The sequence below is a fragment of the Actinia tenebrosa genome, unplaced genomic scaffold, assembly GCF_029948245.1.
Source record: "Actinia tenebrosa isolate PJP-AT-01 unplaced genomic scaffold, QUT_ActTen_1.0 PGA_scaffold5__44_contigs__length_20552954, whole genome shotgun sequence".
NCBI classification, from domain to species: domain Eukaryota; kingdom Metazoa; phylum Cnidaria; class Anthozoa; order Actiniaria; family Actiniidae; genus Actinia; species Actinia tenebrosa.
Window position 1 is genome coordinate 19,727,174 of NW_028292582.1, and position 21,638 is coordinate 19,748,811.

General features: G+C 37.6%; 2 protein-coding genes and 1 non-coding gene across 3 annotated transcripts; 2 read left to right on the forward strand and 1 right to left on the reverse strand.

The window, feature by feature from the left end:
• Window positions 1-249: 249 nt before the first annotated feature.
• On the forward strand, window positions 250-19,094 carry LOC116302468 (cullin-5). The gene is given in 24 exon segments (XM_031711764.2): window positions 250-398; window positions 1,502-1,601; window positions 2,501-2,683; window positions 3,150-3,291; window positions 4,414-4,559; window positions 5,185-5,265; window positions 5,629-5,722; window positions 6,657-6,700; window positions 6,702-6,731; window positions 6,733-6,789; window positions 7,431-7,538; window positions 8,176-8,240; window positions 8,815-8,956; window positions 9,705-9,722; window positions 9,724-9,749; window positions 11,257-11,344; window positions 12,054-12,174; window positions 14,192-14,271; window positions 15,107-15,199; window positions 15,869-15,984; window positions 16,363-16,408; window positions 16,910-17,028; window positions 17,178-17,301; window positions 17,796-19,094. Coding segments are annotated over 24 exon segments (2,343 nt in total). The 5' UTR covers window positions 250-270; the 3' UTR covers window positions 17,988-19,094.
• On the forward strand, window positions 13,405-13,476 carry Trnag-ucc (transfer RNA glycine (anticodon UCC)). The gene has a single exon. It is a non-coding gene; the product is annotated as a tRNA-Gly (tRNA).
• LOC116302470 (uncharacterized) lies at window positions 19,009-20,917 on the reverse strand. Its single transcript, XM_031711766.1, has 3 exons — window positions 20,397-20,917; window positions 19,895-20,150; window positions 19,009-19,641 (listed from the first exon to the last, which is right to left on the reverse strand). Exons 1-3 carry the CDS (start codon window positions 20,675-20,677, stop codon window positions 19,204-19,206), a joined length of 975 nt encoding a protein of 324 aa, XP_031567626.1. The 5' UTR covers window positions 20,678-20,917; the 3' UTR covers window positions 19,009-19,203.
• Between the last annotated feature and the right edge of the window lie 721 nt (window positions 20,918-21,638).

Here is a 21,638-nt window from a genome sequence, read left to right on the forward strand (position 1 = left end):
TTGTCTTTCTGGTTCAATTTTCTTTCTATCTTTTTCCAATATTTTACTTAAGTTTTTTTTATTCTTTCATATAAAGCTTTTTAGTTGAATCTCTGATAAGATGCTCGCAATAAAAAGCTATTCTTACAATGATACTGCTTTTAAAAGCAGTTTTATCGTTCCAAAAAAAGGGTTTTTTAATCACCGTTTCCCTGTATCGGTCTTCCTGTGTACAGCGTCTTCTACGCATGTTCACTTCGAAGGAAAAAGCGAAAAAATCCGGATAGAAAAATGTCCTTGTTACTGTCCAACAATTCTACCATACAATTTGAAGAAAAATGGCACGATTTACGACCTACAGTTAACAAACTACTCAAACAGAAGCCTGTTACCTCTGAAGAATGGCAGAGTTTATTCTGGTAAGTTAAATTTTCTCCGAATTTCTTGGGTTTTTAGTTTTTCCAAAAACTTCGTGACAAAAAATAAATGGAGTTTGTTTGAGTCAAATTTATCTTTCTTTCTATAAATTTTACTAAATTTTACTAAATTTTACTAAATTTTTCTGTCTTGAGGAACTTCGATTAAGGTCTGAAGTTGTGTAATAAAGCTTTGTATCACTAGGAATATAAGTGTTAATGGTTATTTTCGATAGTTTGTTGCATGCCGACATGTAAGCTTGTTGATTATTCAAAATTTTTAAATTTAAAATCTCTAAAAGTTTTAACCCATGTTAACTAAAGCTTTAAAAATATACTACATTTATTAGTTTCTTGGTCTAGTTGAAAAGTTGTTTTACTTGGGTCAATGTTTTTTTAAATTATTAATTTTTTCGTTTTGAGGACAAATATAATAATTTGTTTTACATTTTGACATCTTGTAAACTGTCAAGCATGGTACAATACATTCAAGTGATATTTTTAGTGTGAATAGAGTGATGATTCTATTGTTTTCCTAGAGGAAAATTTTCTTTCGTTGCATTAATACCACTACTATGTTGGATTTTTTCCTTTTATAATAATCATCTTTTATTTGTTACTGCAGGCTGATTATTCTGGCAGCTTTCGCTGATGTGGGCCTGCTTTCACTCACACTCACTGCCACTATATTTACTATTTTATGCACACAACCCTCCACTCACAAAAACCCTTGTGGCAAGGCAGAGAAAAACTCATCATACAAATTCAATTCACATGTAGTGTCCACAAGGCTTGAACAGCTGTGCTACGAGGGGTGTCATACATGGACATCATAATCGCTACTAGAGGCGCTTTCTCATTACTTTCAGAGTTACCCCATTGATATGCATTGCAATAATTTTTTGAAAACATATTTTCTTAAATAGATATTTCTTGAAACCCATTTTTGGCTTATATTTACATAGTGTATGTATTTGTTTTTATCCTACACTGTTGAAAGTTCAGGTGAACAGATTGGGATATTCCAGTATTATTATGTATAATTATATAGTTTTACCTAGTATTTTAGTATACTATAGTAATATAGAACTGTTGTGTTGTTACAGGGATATACATAAAGTGTGTAACTGGGTAGATAAAGGGTCGCAGAAAGTCTACAAGGCGCTTAAAGATGAAGTATTGATATTCATCAGACAAGTACAGGAGGTAAAGCTTACGTAATACTATAGTTTTTAGTTCTCTGTTTCTTATAATAATAACAATGATAATAACAATAATAATAATAATAACAATAATAATAATAATGCAAAAACGCTTATACAGCGCACTATACAGTCTCAGTGCGCTTTACACAATAAAATATATGAACATAAAATAAACAGTCATAGTGTTAGTGTTTTTATTTGGGAAAAAGGTAGGTCTTTAGCTTAGCTTTAAATGTTGTCAGTGAGTAACTGGTTCTTGATATCTTCAGGAAGAGTGTTCCAAAAACACTGAGCAGCATACTCAAAGCATATATAAAGCGTAGTTTCTTACAATGAAAAGGATTATATTTTTCATTGTCAATATAATTAAAATATAGGAATACTTACAGGTGCACCTTACTCAATTGTCCCAGGATTGTAGACATTGGTTGTAGACCATGACATTTTTCCATTTCTTGTTGTTAAACTGGGCTTAAAATAATGGCTGACCAGTCATGATCAAAGGCCAAATTAGTTTTAGCTTAGTCATACCTTATTTTTGGCTAAACCTTAACAAAGATTTTACCAGACAAGTCCCAGTTCTGGCTGGACATTGTCTGATTTCCAGCTGCTATTTTAAGCCCTGGTTAAATTCAGTTGAATGGGAAATTTATAACTGTTTTGATAGAGTGCAAACAATTAATCTGTGAAACACTAATTACTAAATAGTACAAAATAGTGCTAATTAAACAATAGAAAACAATGGAATTTGCATGAAATTGTGCTATTTAGTATTACTAAAGTTTCACAGATATATTGTTTGCACTCTATTGGGATCCTTGTGGTTAAGACACAGGAACCCTACAAAAATACAAAATCAGTGTTACCTATGAATAAACTTGTTATATTGTTTGCTTGCAGAGAGTCCTAAGACATGAAGATGATCATTCACTTCTCAAAGCTTACAATGCAGAATGGAAAAAGTTCTTTACCCAGTGTGATTACCTGCCGAAGCCGTTCAGTACTCTAGAATCAAATCTACAGGGAAAGACTGGAAGTGGTGGCAGCAAAAGACCTCTGTCTGATGGAGTCACTGTACAAAAGGTAGAATCAAAGTCAGAACTGGCTAACTCACAGATCAAACCCTAAAACAACCTCTAGGCTGATCAAAGTCAGGGCTGCCTAACTCTCAGATTGAACCCTGAAACAACCTCTGGGTTGATCAAAGTCAGGGCTGGCTAACTCACAGATTGAACCCTGAAACAACCTCTGGGTTGATCAAAGTCAGGGCTGGCTAACTCACAGATCAAACCCTGAAACAACCTCTGGGCTGATCTAAGTCAGGGCATGGCTAACTCAAAGATCAAACCCTGAAACAACCTCTGGGCTGATCTAAGTCAGGGCATGACTAACTCACAGATCCAACCCTGAAACAACGTTTGCGCTGATCTAAATCAGAATACAGTTAATTATCTAAACAAACTTTGAGCTGATCTAAGTCTAGGAAGATTATAATTATTGGAAGTTTATAAATTGTAGTTCTAATAATTTTTTAAAATTATCTTGTCAGTTAATGTTGGATGCATGGAACGAGGGTATATTCTCAAGCATTAAAGGTCGTTTACAGTCAAGTGCAATGAAGCTGGTTCATGCAGAAAGGAATGGAGAAGCTTTTGATTCACAACTAGTAATAGGTGTTAGGGAATCTTATGGTAAGTAAATAGACCTTGAATGAATGGATAGCCCATTATACAGATTTCACCCATTTGTCAGGGTGTGGGAATACCAATATATCCAATTTCCAACCTTTATGATATCAATATATATCCAGAATTTTAGAAATGATTGGGATTCCATAAATTCCAAAGACAAAATACTTTTTACCCATTAACCAGATAAATATTTAAATATTTATTAAATTTATAATAATTGTAAGGTTGTTGATAGCAGTTTATCTATTATAATGATCCCAACCTACAATGAAACACTTAATTGAGATAAATATTGTCGGAGAGACTGAATACCAGAGTTAAAAATGCCCTCTGATACCAATATACCCAAAAACTCTTTCTGGGTCTGTTCAATCAATCAATCAATCTTTATTTAGTACCAAAATTGCAAAATTACACATACTAAACAACGAAAATACAGAAAATTGGTACAAGGCAGCTGTAATAGCCATAGGCTAAATGAGACGGTTGGCAAATTATAAGATTACATGTACATTAACGTATGATTTTGGCCAATAGAAGTATACAAAAGAAAGAAAAAGGAGAGGGAGAAAAAAAAGAGAAAAGGAAAGAAAAGTGGCCTAATACATGTGTCGAAGTATAATGTTTCTATTTACAATGAATGGTGAAACATCAGATATAATATAAACGAGCTAGATATGATATATATCTATCTATCTATATATAATATATACATATATAGAATAGCCTTAAAGTTTTGTGGAGAGGGCAAGGAGTTGTACTCATACATATCCACTAAATTTACGTCGTTTGAGTCAATTGATTTACGATAATGTAATCTATTTCATCATAAAGAATTATTCAAATAAATGTAGATTATTGTAATCTAATAGACCATTTCACAGATCCCGCGGCTCAACCTCAGCCTCGTCAGCGTGTAATATATTCTTTAGAAATTGCCTACAACCTGTGAAATTTTTAAGTGTTTCAATTGTTCGTTGATGTGTAAATTCCTTACATTACTGCGGACTGTAGTCAAATTCTAAAGAATAATTACATGCTGACGAGGCTGAGGTTGAGTAACAGGATCCGTGAAATGGCTTATTACGTAAAATTCTTTTGATGTTTTATTTTTTTTGCCAGTGAATCTAAGTTCAGATATAACAGACAAATTAAAGATTTACGTAGAAAACTTTGAGAAAGCTTACATTGATGCCACCAGAGAGTTCTACAAGACTCAAGCTTCTGCATACCTCCAGGAAAATGGAGTTCAAAACTACATGAAATACGTAAGTATGGTGCAGTAGCGCACTTTCCCCCCACCCCTGGGGTCTTGGGTTTGATTCCTGGAAATCACATGTGAGTTTGTTTGAAATAGATTCCCTAACACCTAGCATTGTAAATTTTTTATACGGCTCCCAGGAAGAGCAATTGTAAATATTGTAAATTGATTGATTGTTTGGCTCTCCCTTGATTCGAGGGTTTTTCTATGGGTTGTTCAGTTTTCCATCCTCCACAAAACCTAATGAGCTAAATTTCAATTTGATTTGTAATTTAGCTGTGCCCTGACTTTAAATTCACCTTTCACCTCTGGGGGCTCAGGTTTGCTTCCTGGAATTGGTACCACATGTGAGGGAAACAAGCTAGGGTGGTACTGAATATGTAGCTGTAGTGCTTTGTGTCTTACCTCTGGGGTCTCAGGTTTGCTTCCTGGACTCAGCACCACATGCGAAGGAAACAAAGATGGTACTGTACGTACATGTAGCAGTAGTGCTTTGTGTCTTACCTCTGGGTTTGCTTCCTGGACTCCGCCCCACATATGAAGGAACTTTAACGGTAGTGTACCTACCTTTCACCCCTGTGTTCTTTTGGGTTTGGAGTGAACTATTTAATGCAATTTTTGTTTCTCAACAGGCTGAAACAAAACTAAAGGAAGAAGAAGAGAGAGCTAATAGATATTTAGAGACCAGAAAAGGCTGCAACTCTGTTAGTGCAGTAAGTAGTAAGGAGGGTCTGAGGTGGACTCTCAGAGATAGGTTGATATATTATGTGCTCCCAGGAAATATCCATAACACAACCTCCACCCCCCACAGAGGGGAATTTGAATTCCCAAGGGGTGGGGAGGGTCTGAGGAGGGTGTACTTCCAGAAAATATCCATACCTCCCCCATAGAGGTGGATTTGGATTTCCAAGGTATGGGGAGGATTGTGTAGTCCCAGTAAATTTCCATATCACTCAACAGAGGAGGATTTGAATTTCCAAAGGCAGGGAGGGTCTGAGGAGGGTATATTGTGTAGCATCTAAACATGAACAGCCATTTTTAATACTAAATTCAACATTGTTTTCATTTGTCTTCAGTTGACAGAATGTTGTGTGAATGTTTTAGTCGGTGACTTCAAAGAAACCATCCTTGCTGAGTGTCCAGGGATGATCGCTGATAACGAAACAGAAAGTAAGTATTGTTACTATTATTCTCTAGGATACCTGTGTCACTAGACACGCTGTCACACTGTCACACTATCACACTGTCACACTGTCACACTGTCGCACTATCACACTGTCACACTGTCACACTGTCACACAATGTTGGTGGTGCATTCTTTGGCATGCGAGGGCTAGTTAGCATACTCTTATAGCTTTACATGGTGATACTGTCCATATTTCAGCTCAATGCATGGTGGCATGTTAATTTGCTTGAAAAAAAAACTTTTATTTTCTGCCTGAATCATCCTGAAGTGCTTGAGTATGAGGCTGAGTGAGGGCAAATCTATTGTTCCAAAATGATGATGGAGCGTGTTAGTGATGAGGATTTATATAGTTATCTATGAGGTTTTTACGGGAGAAAATTAGACGACACTCATATCTAAACTACTGATTTTCTGTGATGTCCAATCTTACCCACATTTGAGTTTTGTGACTGATAACACAAATGTCTGAGAAAATCAAAGTTAATGATATATAGGCCAATGCAGCAGTCATTTTTATTTCCACAAGAAAAAATCCTTGAATATATTAGTGGCATAGTGGTTCACCGCTTTCCTCTCACCGCTGTAGTCCGGTTATAAGCCCTGGCTCAGACTGGAGTTTGTTTGATGTGTTTTTCTCTCCCTTTTGACAAAGGGTTTTCTACTGGTTGCCTGGTTTCCTCCCTCGGTAAAAATCAACATGTGAGTTGATTGTTGTTTGTTGTAAATATAGCATGTAGTGGTATTGCATGAGGAGAAAACCTCATGGAAAAGCACTGTACAGGATTCAAGTGGTGGTTGTCAAATATATTTATATATTTGAATGTGTGGTTGCATGAGAAAAAAATCTATTTTTCCAACCTAAATAACTACCATATATAAGGCACTTTTTGCTCAAATATTTTTCCCTTTTAAATATAGAATTACTTCTGATGTTCAAACTAATGGATCGAGTTCCGGGTGGCTGTAGACCCAATGATTCAAAGTCTAGAGTCAGTACATTGTAACGACAGGTCTGGATGATATGATGGCAGCAGCCGAGACCATCACCACGGTAACCAATCATAGAGTATTAATGTGTGTGTTTTGTATTATGTATATCATCACTGAGAGAATTTAATCTAGTGGTTTACTGTTTTTATAAATGTATAGGTTATATTATCATCTGTTAGTATCGAATTATTATCTAGCTATTTTTATCTGATATTACTAATAAAAGAAAGAAAACTACTACTGAAGAAATAGAAAATGTGCGCAGCGTGCTGTGTTCAGTCATAAAGCATGTGGGGGTTGGCAGAGAACGAGAGAAGTGTTAGGAGAAGGCACGACGCGTAGCGGAGTGCTTCTGGACACTTCTCGAGTGTTCTGCCAATTCCCAAGTGCTTTATAACGGCACACAGCACAGCAAGCAAGTTTTTTATTTCTTTTATAAAATACAAATTGCAATAGTCGTTATTTTAGATAGGAATGACGCAATGGAAAGTGTGTGTGTGTGCAATGTGCTTTCATAAAACACTCTCTCCAAACCAATCCGAACGCGACATTCATAACAGTTATTTTATAAAGGGTAATAACATGTCGACAGCAATATACATTCTTAAAAGGATTCTATTTATATGTTTATTGTTTGTTTTATTTTCTTCTATGTCATTTTATTGATAATTTTTGTGCATTTTGTTTTTCTCTTTACTTCAGGATTCAGAGAAATATGTCGAGCAGTTGTTAGGCCTGTTTAACAGGTTTAGTACACTGGTAAAAGAAGCATTTAATGATGATCCACGTTTCTTGACCTCTAGAGACAAGGTAGAGTATTAATACCATGCTAATCTGGATAAATTTTGTAAGCCCATTTTTTTAATGTTTGGGCTCCCATCCACACTGAAACTGAATTTTCAGTCACTGAAAATGATACATTTTGAAAAAGCTCTCAAAGTAGAAATTTTGAAAACATTGACGAGGCACTTTAGTGTGGAGGACAAAAACAAAACTGATCCCACCCCCTCTGTTTCACCTCAGAGGAGTTTCCAGAGCTATCTTAATTGCCTTTGTGTGCTTATTATTGTTTTCTTTGGTTTGAACCAGTTTTTGGGCATCTTTTTCTAATAGGATGTTTGCCAGTAGCATCAATGACCTCTACTACCAGAATCCCTTGCACACTTTCTTTCTTTCTTTTCAGTTAATTAGCACCAAATTGTCTTACTATTCTCATGAGAGGGAATACAAATTTAAATAAGAAAGAAAATTTTGCAAAGCACCTTGTTAGTGGGAGTCAAATGACGCCATCATGCTAACGTCTATTTCTACTTCTACTACTAATAATACTAATGCTAAGGTATTGCTTTAGCATTTGATGAAGACATGTTCAACTAATTTGGCAAATAAAAGTAGCCAGTTGATATATATATATATATATAATGTTATAATTGTTTGTCTTCTGTAGGCATTCAAGTCAGTAGTCAATGATATAACAATATTCAAGTTAGAACTACCTAGTAAATCCAAACTGTAAGTCATTGTAAGACTATTTTATGTGCTAGCTTTGATTTCTGGGTGTTTAGCTTCAGTCAATCAAAAATGCCAACTTAGACCATTTGATATTTGATTGATGGAAGCCAAAAGCCCAGACGTTGTCTTGCTGTTTATCTGGGTTGCATATTTATGAAAGTGGGACCAGTATAAACTAATCAAAGTGAGTGCAAAAATGTACTGTATTCACACTTTGTTCCCAAGTACCGTGCTCCAGAGTACAATTCTTGCTGAACACTAATGTATGACGTTACAAGGGACGGGTACGAGGGACAGGTATGAGGGACGGGTATGAGGGACGGGTACGAGGGACGGGAATGAGGGTAGGGTACGAGGGTAGGGTACGAGGGTAGGGTACGAGGGTAGGGTGCGAGAGATGGGTACGAGGGACGGGTACAAGGGACAGGTATGAGGGACAGGTATGAGGGACGGGTACAAGGTTGGGATCTTGTATCAAGCCTGAAGGGTCTGACCACCATAAGTGTGAATGGATGAATATACCCTTTAAATATATTTTTCCACTCATTTTTGCCATCCACTTCCTCTATTTCAGTGGGGGTGGCCTGTCAGTCAAACCTCAACCAGAGTCAAGATGTCCAGAACTTCTTGCCAATTACTGCGACATGTTGCTAAGGAAAACACCGTACAGCAAGAAGCTGACATCAGATGAGATTGAAGCCAAGCTAAAAGATGTGGTATGCTTAGACTGATTGTTTTTTTTAATGAGGACAGTTCTTTCTAGGAGTTCTGAAATTGTAAGGTTTTGAAATACTTCAGTTTCGAGTGTTCTGTTGCTCAGGGTTAGTCTTGATTTTGTGAAGAATATTCACATGTTCCAGTCAAGATCCATCAAGTTTCAAAGTGTTTATATTGTTGAAGTTGTACATTCTTTACTTTACCATTGGTATTTGTGAATATTTAGACACTGATTCGCGGCTAAGCCTGAGAAAATGAGTCTGTAATCAAGGAACACAGCGGTAATTTGGAACTCAAAGATGGTGTATTCAAGGTCCTACTTTAAAATCCCAGTCATAAGCCTTGGGCTAATACCCATTTGTAAGGGATTTTGATGGCCTTCTGACTTATGGGCATATAAGTGGAGGGAAAAAATATTTTGGATGATAGAAAATAGTTAATTCTTTCATTTGTTTTCCCAATCAATTTATTTGTCATCAATGCAATAAATGATACCAGAGGTGGGGTAATATCCAGGAAGGCTTATAACTGGAAGGATATTCATGTTAGCAGATTTATAAAACACCAGTTATAGATCTCTGAAACAACCTCTTAGCTGACATAAATCAGGGTACAGCTTATCATTTTTTAAAACCATATTATGACCACATCCTATTCTATGAAACTACAGTGTGGTAAATATTATATTTGTTTTGTTTCAAAGCTTTGCCTTTGTTTGTTTGCTAATAAGCCTGTTTATTATCTCAGTTATTGGTTCTGAAATACTGTGGTTAATAAAGATGTCTTCATGAGGTCAGTGAAACGAATTTTAACATTTTTTAAGCATTAAATGTAAAAGTCAAGAGTCGATAGAGCACAATGCAGTAAAACCATGAAATAAAAACAAAGTTGATACTGACAAATAGTAGCTATTTAGTGACTGATAGTTCGTATCACTCAACCAGAACATTCTTTACATAAAAGACACAAATGGTCTCTTGTGTATTTGTCTTTTAATAATAATAATAATAATAATAATAACGGGGTTCTTATATAGCGCATTTTACATAGTCTCAATGCGCTTCACAATCATGACCAGTGGAGGACTTTACGGGCTGCGTATTTAGGTGCTAGTAGCAGCCGTGCAGCTTACAATCATGAGTAATTTGTTAGTAAGTTAGTATTAGTGCCTCCAGATTGGGATAGGCTGTTGAACCGGGAGACAATCCCCTACTCTTATACGAATAATTCAACAGGTTCTTTTATGTCCCCCATTTACGGTTTTAAGTCCTTGTCCGAGAAGACTGTAGGGAATGTTCTGGTTGAGTGATAGTGACTAGTAGTAACTAAATAACTACTATTTGTCAGTATCAACTTTGTTTTCATTTCATGGTTTTACTGCATGCATGCTATGAAATATGTAGTGCAAGTTTTTATTCATCTGTGTCCTCCCATCCTTAGTTACTGTTGCTATGTCCCACAAGCTCTTCAATACACATCTTTACCTTGGGTGTAATGTTTTCCCATTTCAGACCATGTGTCATTTTCTTGAGGATAAGCTGCTTTGTTTAAGTTGTATCCATTTTCGTGTGTCTTCTCATATGCCACCGTTAAACAAAGAAATAATACTCTTAATCCACCTGGGTGTGATGTTTTCTCATTTCAGACCATGTGTCATTTTCTTGAGGATAAGCTGCTTTGTTTAAGTTGTATCCATTTTCGTGTGTCTTCTCATATGCCACCGTTAAACAAAGAAATAATACTCTTAATCCACCTGGGTGTGATGTTTTCTCATTTCAAACCACGTGTCATTCTCTTGAGAATAAGATTCTTTGTTTGAGTTGTATCCACATTCATGTGTCTTCTCATGCACAACCGTTAGGCAAAGAAATGATACTCAAGGAAATGACAAGTGGTCTGAAATGAAAAAAAAAAGAGGTCTATCTCCTTAGTTTTCTGTGAAAAAACTGCTGCAACTGTCATTGATTCACTATTCAATGTACAACTATTCGTAACATCGTAGTATAGGCATAACATATGCACATTTACGTAATCAAGGAAGAGCACAATCGCAAAGCAAGGTGTACCATGTCAGGGGGGTAACGCCTTTGACATACTTTAGATGAAAAGACAGAAAACACACTTTACTTCGTCTCCCCCCCTCCCCCCTGCAGTTTGGCAAGTCAGCTTGTGCTCCCTCGGGTCTGCGGACTCACATTTTCTCTGTTACTTATTTTACTCCACTATGGAGCATTGTTTCAAATTGAATATACTACTATTGAATGAGTCACCTTGAATTTACCTTGAATACTCCCTGTAGGTATCATAAGGCGCATTTAACAAGACGACTCATTCTGGACACATCAGCTGACAGTGAAATGGAAGAGAATATGGTAGAATGGCTCAGGGTAAGTCTTTCTTATCCCATCCCATTCCATCCCATTCTATTCTCTCGTTTCATTTTATCCATAGCAGACATTATGGATGCATGCAAATGAGATGCAGATGAGGCAGCAAGCATTGTATCAACCCTGTATCAACCCAATACCTCACTTGTGAGAATATCTCGTGAGCTCAGCTGTATAATAGCTATTGAATCCCATCCTCCCATTCCACTTTTATTTCTGACCATTACATATTATCTCATTTTATCCCTCCCCATTATTGCCTTTCATTCCATTCAAGTCTATTCTATCCCATTCCTTTACATCCCATCCATTCATATCCTTTTCTAGCCATATTAGTGCACCTTATTTCATCCTAACAATCCATCTCCCATTTTGCCATTCAATGCTATTCTGTCCTATGCCATACTTGTCCATTACCATCCTATTCTATTCTATCCTATTTTATTCTAATAGACCTAATCGGCTAACGTGTTGCTATGTACGTTTCCACCCAATTCAAACCACATGGGACTAAGTTTCATTGTTCGTTATATTTTGGTTTCAGAGTTGAATTCGTAGAGACAAACGCTTCTATTCCCAGAAGGTTTAAATTGGGTGGTAACGTACATAGCAACATGTTAGCCGATTAGGTGTATCCATTGACTTTGATCAGCCCAGCTGTTGTTTTAGGGTTTAATAAAATTTGAATCATTTCCACTTTGTTTGACAGGATGTTGGAATGCCTGCTGACTACATCAATAAATTAGCTCGTATGTTCCAAGACATTAAAGTCAGTGAAGACTTGAACCAAGAATTTAAGAAGAATTACAAGACAAAAGGTGACGTTGCAGGTAAATGAAAATCAATTACAGCCCATTTCATGTTTCTGCGAACCAACCAACTTCAGACATCTGGTGTTTTGGCTACTCTTAATCAAATTTATGGACGGAGTGCATTCTTAGTCTTTCCAATCACAAGTGATGATTATTTCTGCAACTAGTTGTGGGAATATTAATCACTCATGATCAGTTGGCACTTGCCTGTCGCTAAACCAATTGTCGGTAGCCAAAACCCTAGTTGTCTGGCATCATTAGGTCTAAAAACATTAGACAGGCTGTAATATACATTTATATTCTAGTTTGCTCCCCCGCTCAACCGAATATAAATCATTTATCATTTAATACTACACATACTTTAGGAGAGTGTCCACAATGCTAAATACATGTACCTTTACTAGAGTTTCAAGGATGAACTTGATAAAATATAACCAAGAAAATGGTTATGATTAATAGCTGTAGTGCCCTCACCTCTCATCTCTATGGTCTTGGGAACAATAAGCCCCTTGAGCTAATCAATCACGTGCTGATTAATTCACTGAGAGCAAATGAATGAACATCTTGATTCCCATGGTTGAATTATAATGGCGTGAAAACAAAATTTCTAAAACTTGTTTCAAGAGATAGTGATAAAACTGCATTTTGTAACACACTGGATACATATGTTTACATTCAGTTCTTTACAAGTACCTAAAAAGAATCACCAATTTAATATAAAAACATAAATTTTGCCCTTCAGTACAGGCACGTGACCGTTAACTGCAAAGGGCCTATTTGTAGGCTCAGCATCGTATGTGAGTAGAGTTTGTTTGGTCTTTCCCTTTGATTCAAGGGTTTTTCTCCAGGTTCTCCAGTTTTCCTCCTTCCACAAAACCTAACAAGCTAAATTCCAATTCAATCTGTGAGTAGTTCACTGGCTTTCAATTAGCCCAGAGGCTGTTTATAGTGTTAAAAGGTTATCCAAATGTTAAAACAAAAACTGAGTTTGGGCTGCCTGTGGTTTGTCTTGTCTGGTGAAACATGACACCTTGTCTAGCTCTCAGCACACAACTCTCTTTGTCTGTGTTTGAGATATTAAAGTTGAGGAAGAGGATTTCTTTGAAGAAAAAATAATTGTTATCTCAATTTCTAATGCAAGTTCGAATATTAAGTAGTCCTATACAATTTTTTTGTTGAAAAATTTTGCTTTTTTATAGCTATCCCAATTGGTATAAAGTATGTTTTAGAATCTTTACAGATATCAAAGCGTTGGTGGTATAATGGTCAGCATAGCTGCCTTCCAAGCAGTTGATCCGGGTTCGATTCCCGGCCAACGCAGTTGTTTTGTTTTTTCTTGACTTTTTTCTCTTTGTGTTACAGATTTATGGCTTCTTTGTCGAGTTTATTTGAAAATATTTCTGTGAAAAAAATACTATTTTTATTTTACGCAAATGTTTTTAAAACTTTTTAACGTAAATGTAGAGTTCACTATATAGTTTCTTAATCTGCAACAAAAGAACACTATTCGTGAATAATTTAATATTTAACCAGCTGGTATCGCTGTAAGGAAGCAGGAACAGGTTGTCATGGAGATCTCTGGGTTGCTATAGCAATTGCTGGGTTTCACTTGACGTCATTTCCTGTCTCGTGCGGAGTATTCATCAGCTGAATTACAATTTTTCAATAGAATTCTTTCTGGCTGACAGCACATGGTGGTCAGTGTTTGATCACCATTTGGAGCAGATAATGAGATTCAAAGACTTTTATCAGCTGATTGAAACCCAGCAATAGAATTCTTTCTGGTTGACAGCACATGGTGGTCAGTGTTTGACCACTATTTGGAGCAAATAATGAGATTCAAAGACTTTTATCAACTGATTGAAACCCAGCAATATTCACTCATCACTGTCGCATTTACCGTTTATTAGATAAAACAAAGCATGTAATGAAAAATAAAGGAAAACATGAAAAGTTATAATCATTTCTCAAAGTTCGCTCATTGTTTAGATTGTTTAGAAAACTGTATGTTAAATGATTGATATTTGATTCACAGATTCTATTAATATCAAGATACTAAACGCGGGAGCCTGGTCGCGAGCCTCTGAAAGGATTCCTGTTTCTTTGCCTACAGATGTGAGTAAACGAATGATTGATGACTTAGGATGGATATGATGACAATGATGAAGAGGATAACGATGTTGGTGATGATTATTATGATCAAGCAATGATTGTGATGATAGCAATGTTGATGATAATGACTTGTAAACAGGAGGCTATCACCAGTTATAGCAGAAATGTCTTTTTTAACAGCTTTATTGGCATCAAACTTCTCAATGAACAGAATATTTAACAAACATACTAAAGAAATGTCATTTTTTACCAAATCTACGCGTTTTATCCGTAATCTTCCATTCCATGTCATGTCTAAACGCGAAAGCCTAAAAGATACTATTGATAATGATGTTAGGAATGATGATGATGGCGGTCAGTAACGTTGTCATTAACTTGGACGTCATCTTTATCATTTATTATTATGTAGTTAGGATAGAACGCGCGCGCTGATTGGTCGAAAACTGTGCTTTATTAGTGAACGGAGCACAGTGCTGACACCATCCGCCCGCGCAAAGTACTGCTAGATCCTGCAACCTTCTTTCATTTTGCGTAAATAAATTCAATACCGAAATAAAATTAGTAAATATATAATAAAACGAATAAAATAGCTTTTTCCGAGCTCCATTCAGTAATAAAGCACTTAGGAAGCGCCATAAACACTCAATAAGTGTGAGAAACACTCGCCTACGGCCGTGCTTCTCCTTTAAACTTCTTTCGTGTTTACGCCACTTACTGCGTGCTTTATTACTGAACAGAGCACGGAAAAAGCTGTTTTATTTGTTAAATGAAGCCCAACAATTATATATCTTAATTTCCATGTTGACTGATGTACTTCCATCATTTCTTCGTCTTTCAGTTAGAGGACTGTATCCCAGAAGTAGAAGAATTTTACCGTAAAAACCACAGCGGACGGAAACTGCAATGGCATCACTTAATGTCTAATGGAGTTGTAAGTGGACGTAATGCGTTCCCCTGAGCCTGTGTTAATGTTGGTCAGCTTCGAGGAATGACCAACAGGAACGCATGCTCAGAGAACAAGGTCGAGAAAATAGGTTACATATAAGCATGCGCATTAGGTACCATCCTGTAATAGTTTAAGGTCAAGTGATCGTGAATAGTGTAGGAAAGGTCAATGATGCGCCCTTTACTCCCTCTGTCCAACAGTGCTCCGTTTTAAGGTTGTTTGAATCAATTAGGAAGATATCAAAACAGATGTGCGAGATCCAAGATATGCAAAAGAGTCAACATTCAATGCACCAAGTCCACTTGGGCGTAATGTTTTCCCATTCTATTCCACGTGTCGTTCCCTAGAGAATAAGATTCTTCGTTTGAGTTGTATCCATATTAATGCGTATTTTCATATGCAAGCGTTAAGCAATGAAATGATACTCTAGGGAATGACACGTGGTCTGAAATGGGAAAACATTTCGGCCAAGTGGATTTGTTACATGAGTACCCATTGGGCTGTGGATGCACCCTGAGTTGACAAATCAAAGTGCACGTTATGTTCCCTATCCAATAGAACCTCTAATATGTGGGAAACCTCTGTTTACTTAGACACCTGTTTCCAAAGTCCCTGAAGTTCCGTCATATTAATGTGTATTTTTATAATATTCAGATAACGTTTGCTAACAAGATTGGCAAGTTCGATCTAGAAGTAACAACATTTCAAATGTCTGTTCTCTTCGCGTGGAACGAACGACCGCAAGAAAAGATATCATTTGAAAACCTGAGGTATGTGCCAATATACAGCTATTTCAAAAGGTTTTTATGTATGTGCGATGTGAATGCAGTCAGCGAAAGGCCACAACAATAGACTCTTGCAGTACGTCGGAATGCAGCTCAATTAGAGTACATAACAATAGGTTTTCAATTCTCATGACATTTAAAATTCTTTCGTTTTGTCCTCCTAATTGCGCTACTTTGACGTCACATGCAAGGGTTTCTTCTGTGCTGAAGCTATTCACATATGAATTGAATATCATACATTTCAAGTTTGGTCAACAACATGCAACAAAACCAATATCAACTATTTGATCATGGAATGAGAGCCACATTGCTACCCTCACACTAAAGTGATTTGTTTAAAAAGTTTTGTACTTTTTGTTTAAGGTTAGCGACCGAATTACCTGATTCTGAATTACGAAAAACATTATGGGTAAGTGTCTCGTTTTACCACAGGGAGCCCAATCGAGATGAGAGTGGCAGACGATTATAAAAATCGGGGGAAAATTCCCCTGATTGAATATTATATTGGGTCATCTGTGGTTTGACTAACATTCTTAGTCCTTCTTACTTCTTACTCTCACTCTCAGTCTCACTCTCTCACTCTCACCCTCACCCTCACCCTCACCCTCACCCTCACCCTCACCCTCACCCTCACCCTCACCCTCACCCTCACCCTCACCCTCACCCTCACCCTCACTCTCACTCTCACTCTCACTCTCACTCTCACCCTCACTCTCACTCTCACTCTCACTCTCACTCTCACTCTCACTCTCACTCTCACTCTCACTCTCACTCTCACTCTCACTCTCACTCTTTTACTTCGACGAAGGACTAGCGTCCGAAACGTCAGTGAGTTTTTTCATCTTTTCACGGTGTATAATTTACCCATTTATCATTACTCTTACTCAATACTGATGCTTATACCTTCTAGTCAATGGTAGCTTTATCAAAACTCAAGCGTCAAGTACTCCTCTGCGACTCACCAGTTCGTTCACCCAAGGATTTCACTGACGCCTCTATGTTCCGGGTGAACCAGGAATTCGCTCTGATGTAAGTAGAGAGAAACTCAAAACATCTGTGAGAGTCAAAAGACGAAGCATTTATTCAAAGCATTCTTACCCAGACCCTTGCAGACGTTTGGGTTTGTCTTGGTCGTGTGTTCATTGAAATGGCTCTAATGGCTTGCTTTTGTTTTACAGTAAAAATGGGAAAGTACAAAAACGAGGTAAAGTGAATCTGATTGGAAGACTTCAGCTATCGACTGAGAAAACAAAGCAAGAAGAAAATGAAGGGATTGTGGCTCTAAGAATTCTAAGAATACAGGTAAAATATTTTCTCGAAGGGCGTTGTGACATGCGCAGACAAGATTCTCCCAGCATGCAAAGCAAAGTGACATGCGCAGACGAGATAATCTCATGCAAAGCAACGTGACATGCGCAGACGAGATACTCCCATGCAAAGCAACGTGACATGCGCAGACAAGATTCTCCCAGCATGCAAAGCAAAGTGACATGCGCACACGAGATACTCTTATGCAAAGCAACGTGACATGCGCAGACGAGATACTCCCAGCATGCAAAGCAACGTGACATGCGCAGACGAGATACTCCCAGCATGCAAAGCAACGTAGATATGCGCAGACGAGATACTCTCATGCAAAGCAACGTGACATGCGCAGACGAGATACTCCCAGCATGCAAAGCAACGTGACATGCGCAGTCTAGATTCTTCCAGCTTAGAAACAAATGTATTACTAAACACAACATCCAATTTGATCCATTTTCAAGATTATTGATTATTCTTCACTTCGTTCACAGGAAGCGATTGTTAAAATTATGAAAATGAGAAAGCGAATCACAAACGCTGCGCTCCAAACAGAACTGGTGGAAATCCTGAAAAACATGTTTATACCACAAAAGAAAATGATAAAGGAACAGATAGAATGGCTGATAGAACATAAGTACTTAAAGAGAGACGAAGACATCAATACCTTTATATATCTCGTCTAACAGACCGAAGATTATGGAACACGAGGCTGCTTGGGCTGGGCAAGTTGAAGGAAGGCTACTACTATGTGTAAGACATCTAGAAAATGAATCTATTATTTGTTTATGGGAAGCGTCCTGTAGAGTAATTCTCAAACGCTTTCATTGTAATAAGGAGCACGATAATTTGTGCTGCAAATGGGCTCAATCCTTAGAACTGCTAAGTATGTGAGTAGAGTTGTTGGTTGGTTGTCAGACTCCTGTGCTTCTATGTTTCTGTTATTCCTCTTCCTCTTCCTGCAAGAAGCGACACTTTCATATTCCATTTCAGCAAGGTCTACTAAGTGCTACCCTGACAAAATAAGAATATTTTATTCTATATCTTTTTAATAGGATAATGTGCGTGTATTTTTTTGGTTGCAATTGTATTTGCTTATTGATTGGTTTAGAGTGGAAGCCATTTAAGTGTCGGGGTAGCCTGAATGGCTTCCGTGTAATTGATTTGTATATATTTCGTACGGCTTCTGATTGGTTTAGAGTGGAACCCATTTAAGTGTCAGGGTAGCCTGAATGGCTTCCGTGTCATTGATTGGTAAGATTTTGTACGGCTTCTGATTGGTTCAAAGTTTTTTTTTGAAGATGCCACAGGAAAAAAGAATATTCTGCACGTTACAGGCAAATTCATTCAATAAATTTGGGGGAAATATTACGCCCAAGCTAAGGTTACTAATTTAAGTTAAATTTGAATATTAGAAATTAAACGCAATTTCTTTACAATTTAAGCCACCACCAAAAATTTGGAAAATTCTCGCAATTCAGTTTTTGGAATGTTGGTCTCACTAGTGATTGGTCGGAATGTCAGCCAATCAGAAAATTTTAAATTTCATGAAATTTCGCGCCAAAATTGTAAAACGCGAGCGCGCACAAACCAAAAAAAACCGAAACATTTTTGTAATTTTTGGCTAACAAGAATATATTGTAATAGCAATAATATAAGAAAATGTTCATCTTCCTTAAAAGAATCTTTAAACGAAATAGTCGTTAATACGATGTTACTTTTTATTTGATTCTCTGTAAATATTCTAGAAAGGCAAAACCTGTTAATAAAATAGTAAGAATTTTCATTTTAAATGGTTGCATTTGATTCTGCTTTCATATTTTCGGGTAAAGTTTCTAAGTTCGTATTTCTTCGTCTCTGTCGTATGCATTCGTCGGCTTCCGGTTAGAGTTGAGTTGAGTTTCACGACACTCGCATCCGTGGATTTCCCAACATGCTCTTTGCCTGCACACTTTCAATCCCACAATCCACTGCAGTCCGCTCACTAGTTTGCAGGATTCCCGGTTGGGTGTTCTTTATTGGAGTTCGAAAGAAAGTCTCCAGGCCGTAACCATGGGAGTTCGGATGAGCGACGACGACGTTTCCCGTCATTTTAACGATGACGTCATGGATGCCGTTCATGAGATTGCGCCAAATTTTATAAGGGATTGCAATCAAGCAATATGCCGGCCAACAGACGCACCAGACGGTATGGCAATCGAAGCAGTGACGTATTGGCGTGGAGTTCGTGACAGTAAAAGTAGCCCCAGTAACCGCGGTTAGTGTGAGGCACTCAATTTGATCGTACCGTGAGGGGCCTTGGTTCTTCCACCACTCGAGAATCATGGGATTAAAGTCAAACTGAGAAAAATATGAGAAAATAATTATTGCTCAAGCGGCCACCCTTGGAAATAGTCAAATGGTCGCTTAATAGAGGGTGGCCGGTTAATAAAGGTTCTACTCTTGTATCATTGTAGTCTCCCTCGCATCCGTTTTTAGTGTCGGTCGTCACGCAACGCGTGGGAGACTAGTATCATTGGTAAAACCTAAGTTCTTAAATTCTAAAGCGAAAAAAAAAAAGGAAAAAAAGCTCTATCAAAAGTAAATCACTTGCCTCAAGTGCAAAGTTTTTCTGCTGTGCCATTAGAGAGCTAACCCGGTCAAATCCCTCGTTTAATTTCTGTCGAATGACCGGGTTAGTCGTGTCGACAATCACCACAAATCGGGGCGATATCCACTCGTCCCCGTATAGTGATGTGGTTCCCGTCCCCCAGACTGGGTTGGTATATGGGTTCATCCAGGGACTGTTGTCTGACATCAGCCACCATTCTTTGTCTCTGAAGCTCAGGTATTCACCTCGACTGTTTAATCTAACAAATGAACGATTCAATATTTTAATATAATCCTGGCAAAGGCAACCTCTCCCCCTCCCCTATTAGTGAGAAATTCTCTTCTGAAAGAAGATTACCTTCAACCTATCCTAATATTAGTGGTTGTGTATATGAAGTTATGTTTTGGTCTGTGAGTTAGCCATGCCCTGACTTAGATCAGCCCAGGTTTCAGAGTATCGATAAAAATAAATAAAAAAGTTTTGCATCCTTCATCGTTCTTCTCACCTCTGTCCCTGAGGGACATGTTTACAACACGAAACCGTAAGAACCAACGGTTTACTGCAGATCTGTCTTCGAATATCTTCAACATTTCCAACACTCTGCACCACTGAGCACTTCGGAAAATTACTGAACTCCACATCACTACTAATGACCGTCGCAACTGAACTCGGCGCTATCGATAACGCGTCGTTTTCTCCTCGGATGAGGCAATTGGGTGGAAAAGAGCGGAAGGTTGATTCGGCGATGAGAATAACGCTGTTCTGATTGTCTTGGGATAGATTCATTCTGCGCTTTGATGATCGGATCCCACCAGTTATTTTAAGCTCTTTCCAAATTGACCAGCTGTAAAGCTTCAGTTAATATATTGAAAGCAGATCAGAATCTATACTAAGAGATATAGTTTTTTGATGTAGTTGGCATTGGCTTTGCGGGAGGAGGACACTTTATAGTTAACCAACTTTTTTCTTTCGATCCTTCTGGTAATGTATGATGTCATGGAGGATTCGTGTGAGTCGCTTGTAAGTACAAACGAACATGGAAACAACTCGCGAGCACTCCATAAAAGGTATTAATATCTCTAAGGAAGCCGGGGGAGACTGGTATCGAATGACGCTAAACCGAGGCCAGTTGTCCAGTGGAAAAATGAAAATGAGACGTACAGCTTAATGGAGAAAAGAAATCCGTTTTCTTTTTTTTAAAAAAAATAATAGGCATAAAAATAATAACAGTTTCAAAATTAGAACTTCGCTTTGATGTCGTATATTTCTGGCAATCATAACTAGCCTCGTTATGGTGTTGCTCGGTACAGTGCTTCTCCGTTTCCAGAAATATGAATAAGGTATATTATTCACGCAAATGACATCCAGTTAATTGAATAAGTTTTAGAGCTGCCTGCTGAGCAAAGCTTAACTTGCCGAGTAAATACACCTGGCTTTGAAAGTAGTAAATTAGAAGTTGAGGACTAGTTAGAACGAAGTGGGAGATTATTGAACGTCATTAAAATATCGCCGAGTCTCATGCCGAGAGAGGGAATGGGGAGACCGGACAACTGTCAATCAGTAGAGAAAATGAGTATCTTGAATATATATAGTTGTATAATACCATTGAGTGAGTTTGACAGCAGCCCGATTTTGACCGAATGAACAAAAAATCCCTGGGAAATGGAGAGATTCATGGCATCGTTTTCACGATTGTCCGGTTTCGACCCAGTCGTCTCACGGTATGGAACTCGACAATGGTGCTAGT

Excerpts from the sequence above, each read along its gene's own strand:
- LOC116302470 (XM_031711766.1), bottom strand. The coding sequence starts at position 20,677 with ATGAATCTATCCCAAGACAATCAGAACAGCGTTATTCTCATCGCCGAA. Across the intron at positions 20,151-20,396 it reads CATGTCCCTCAGGGACAGAG|ATTAAACAGTCGAGGTGAAT; the intron begins GTGAGAAGAACG and ends TTCATTTGTTAG. Across the intron at positions 19,642-19,894 it reads AGAAAAACTTTGCACTTGAG|TTTGACTTTAATCCCATGAT; the intron begins GCAAGTGATTTA and ends TATTTTTCTCAG.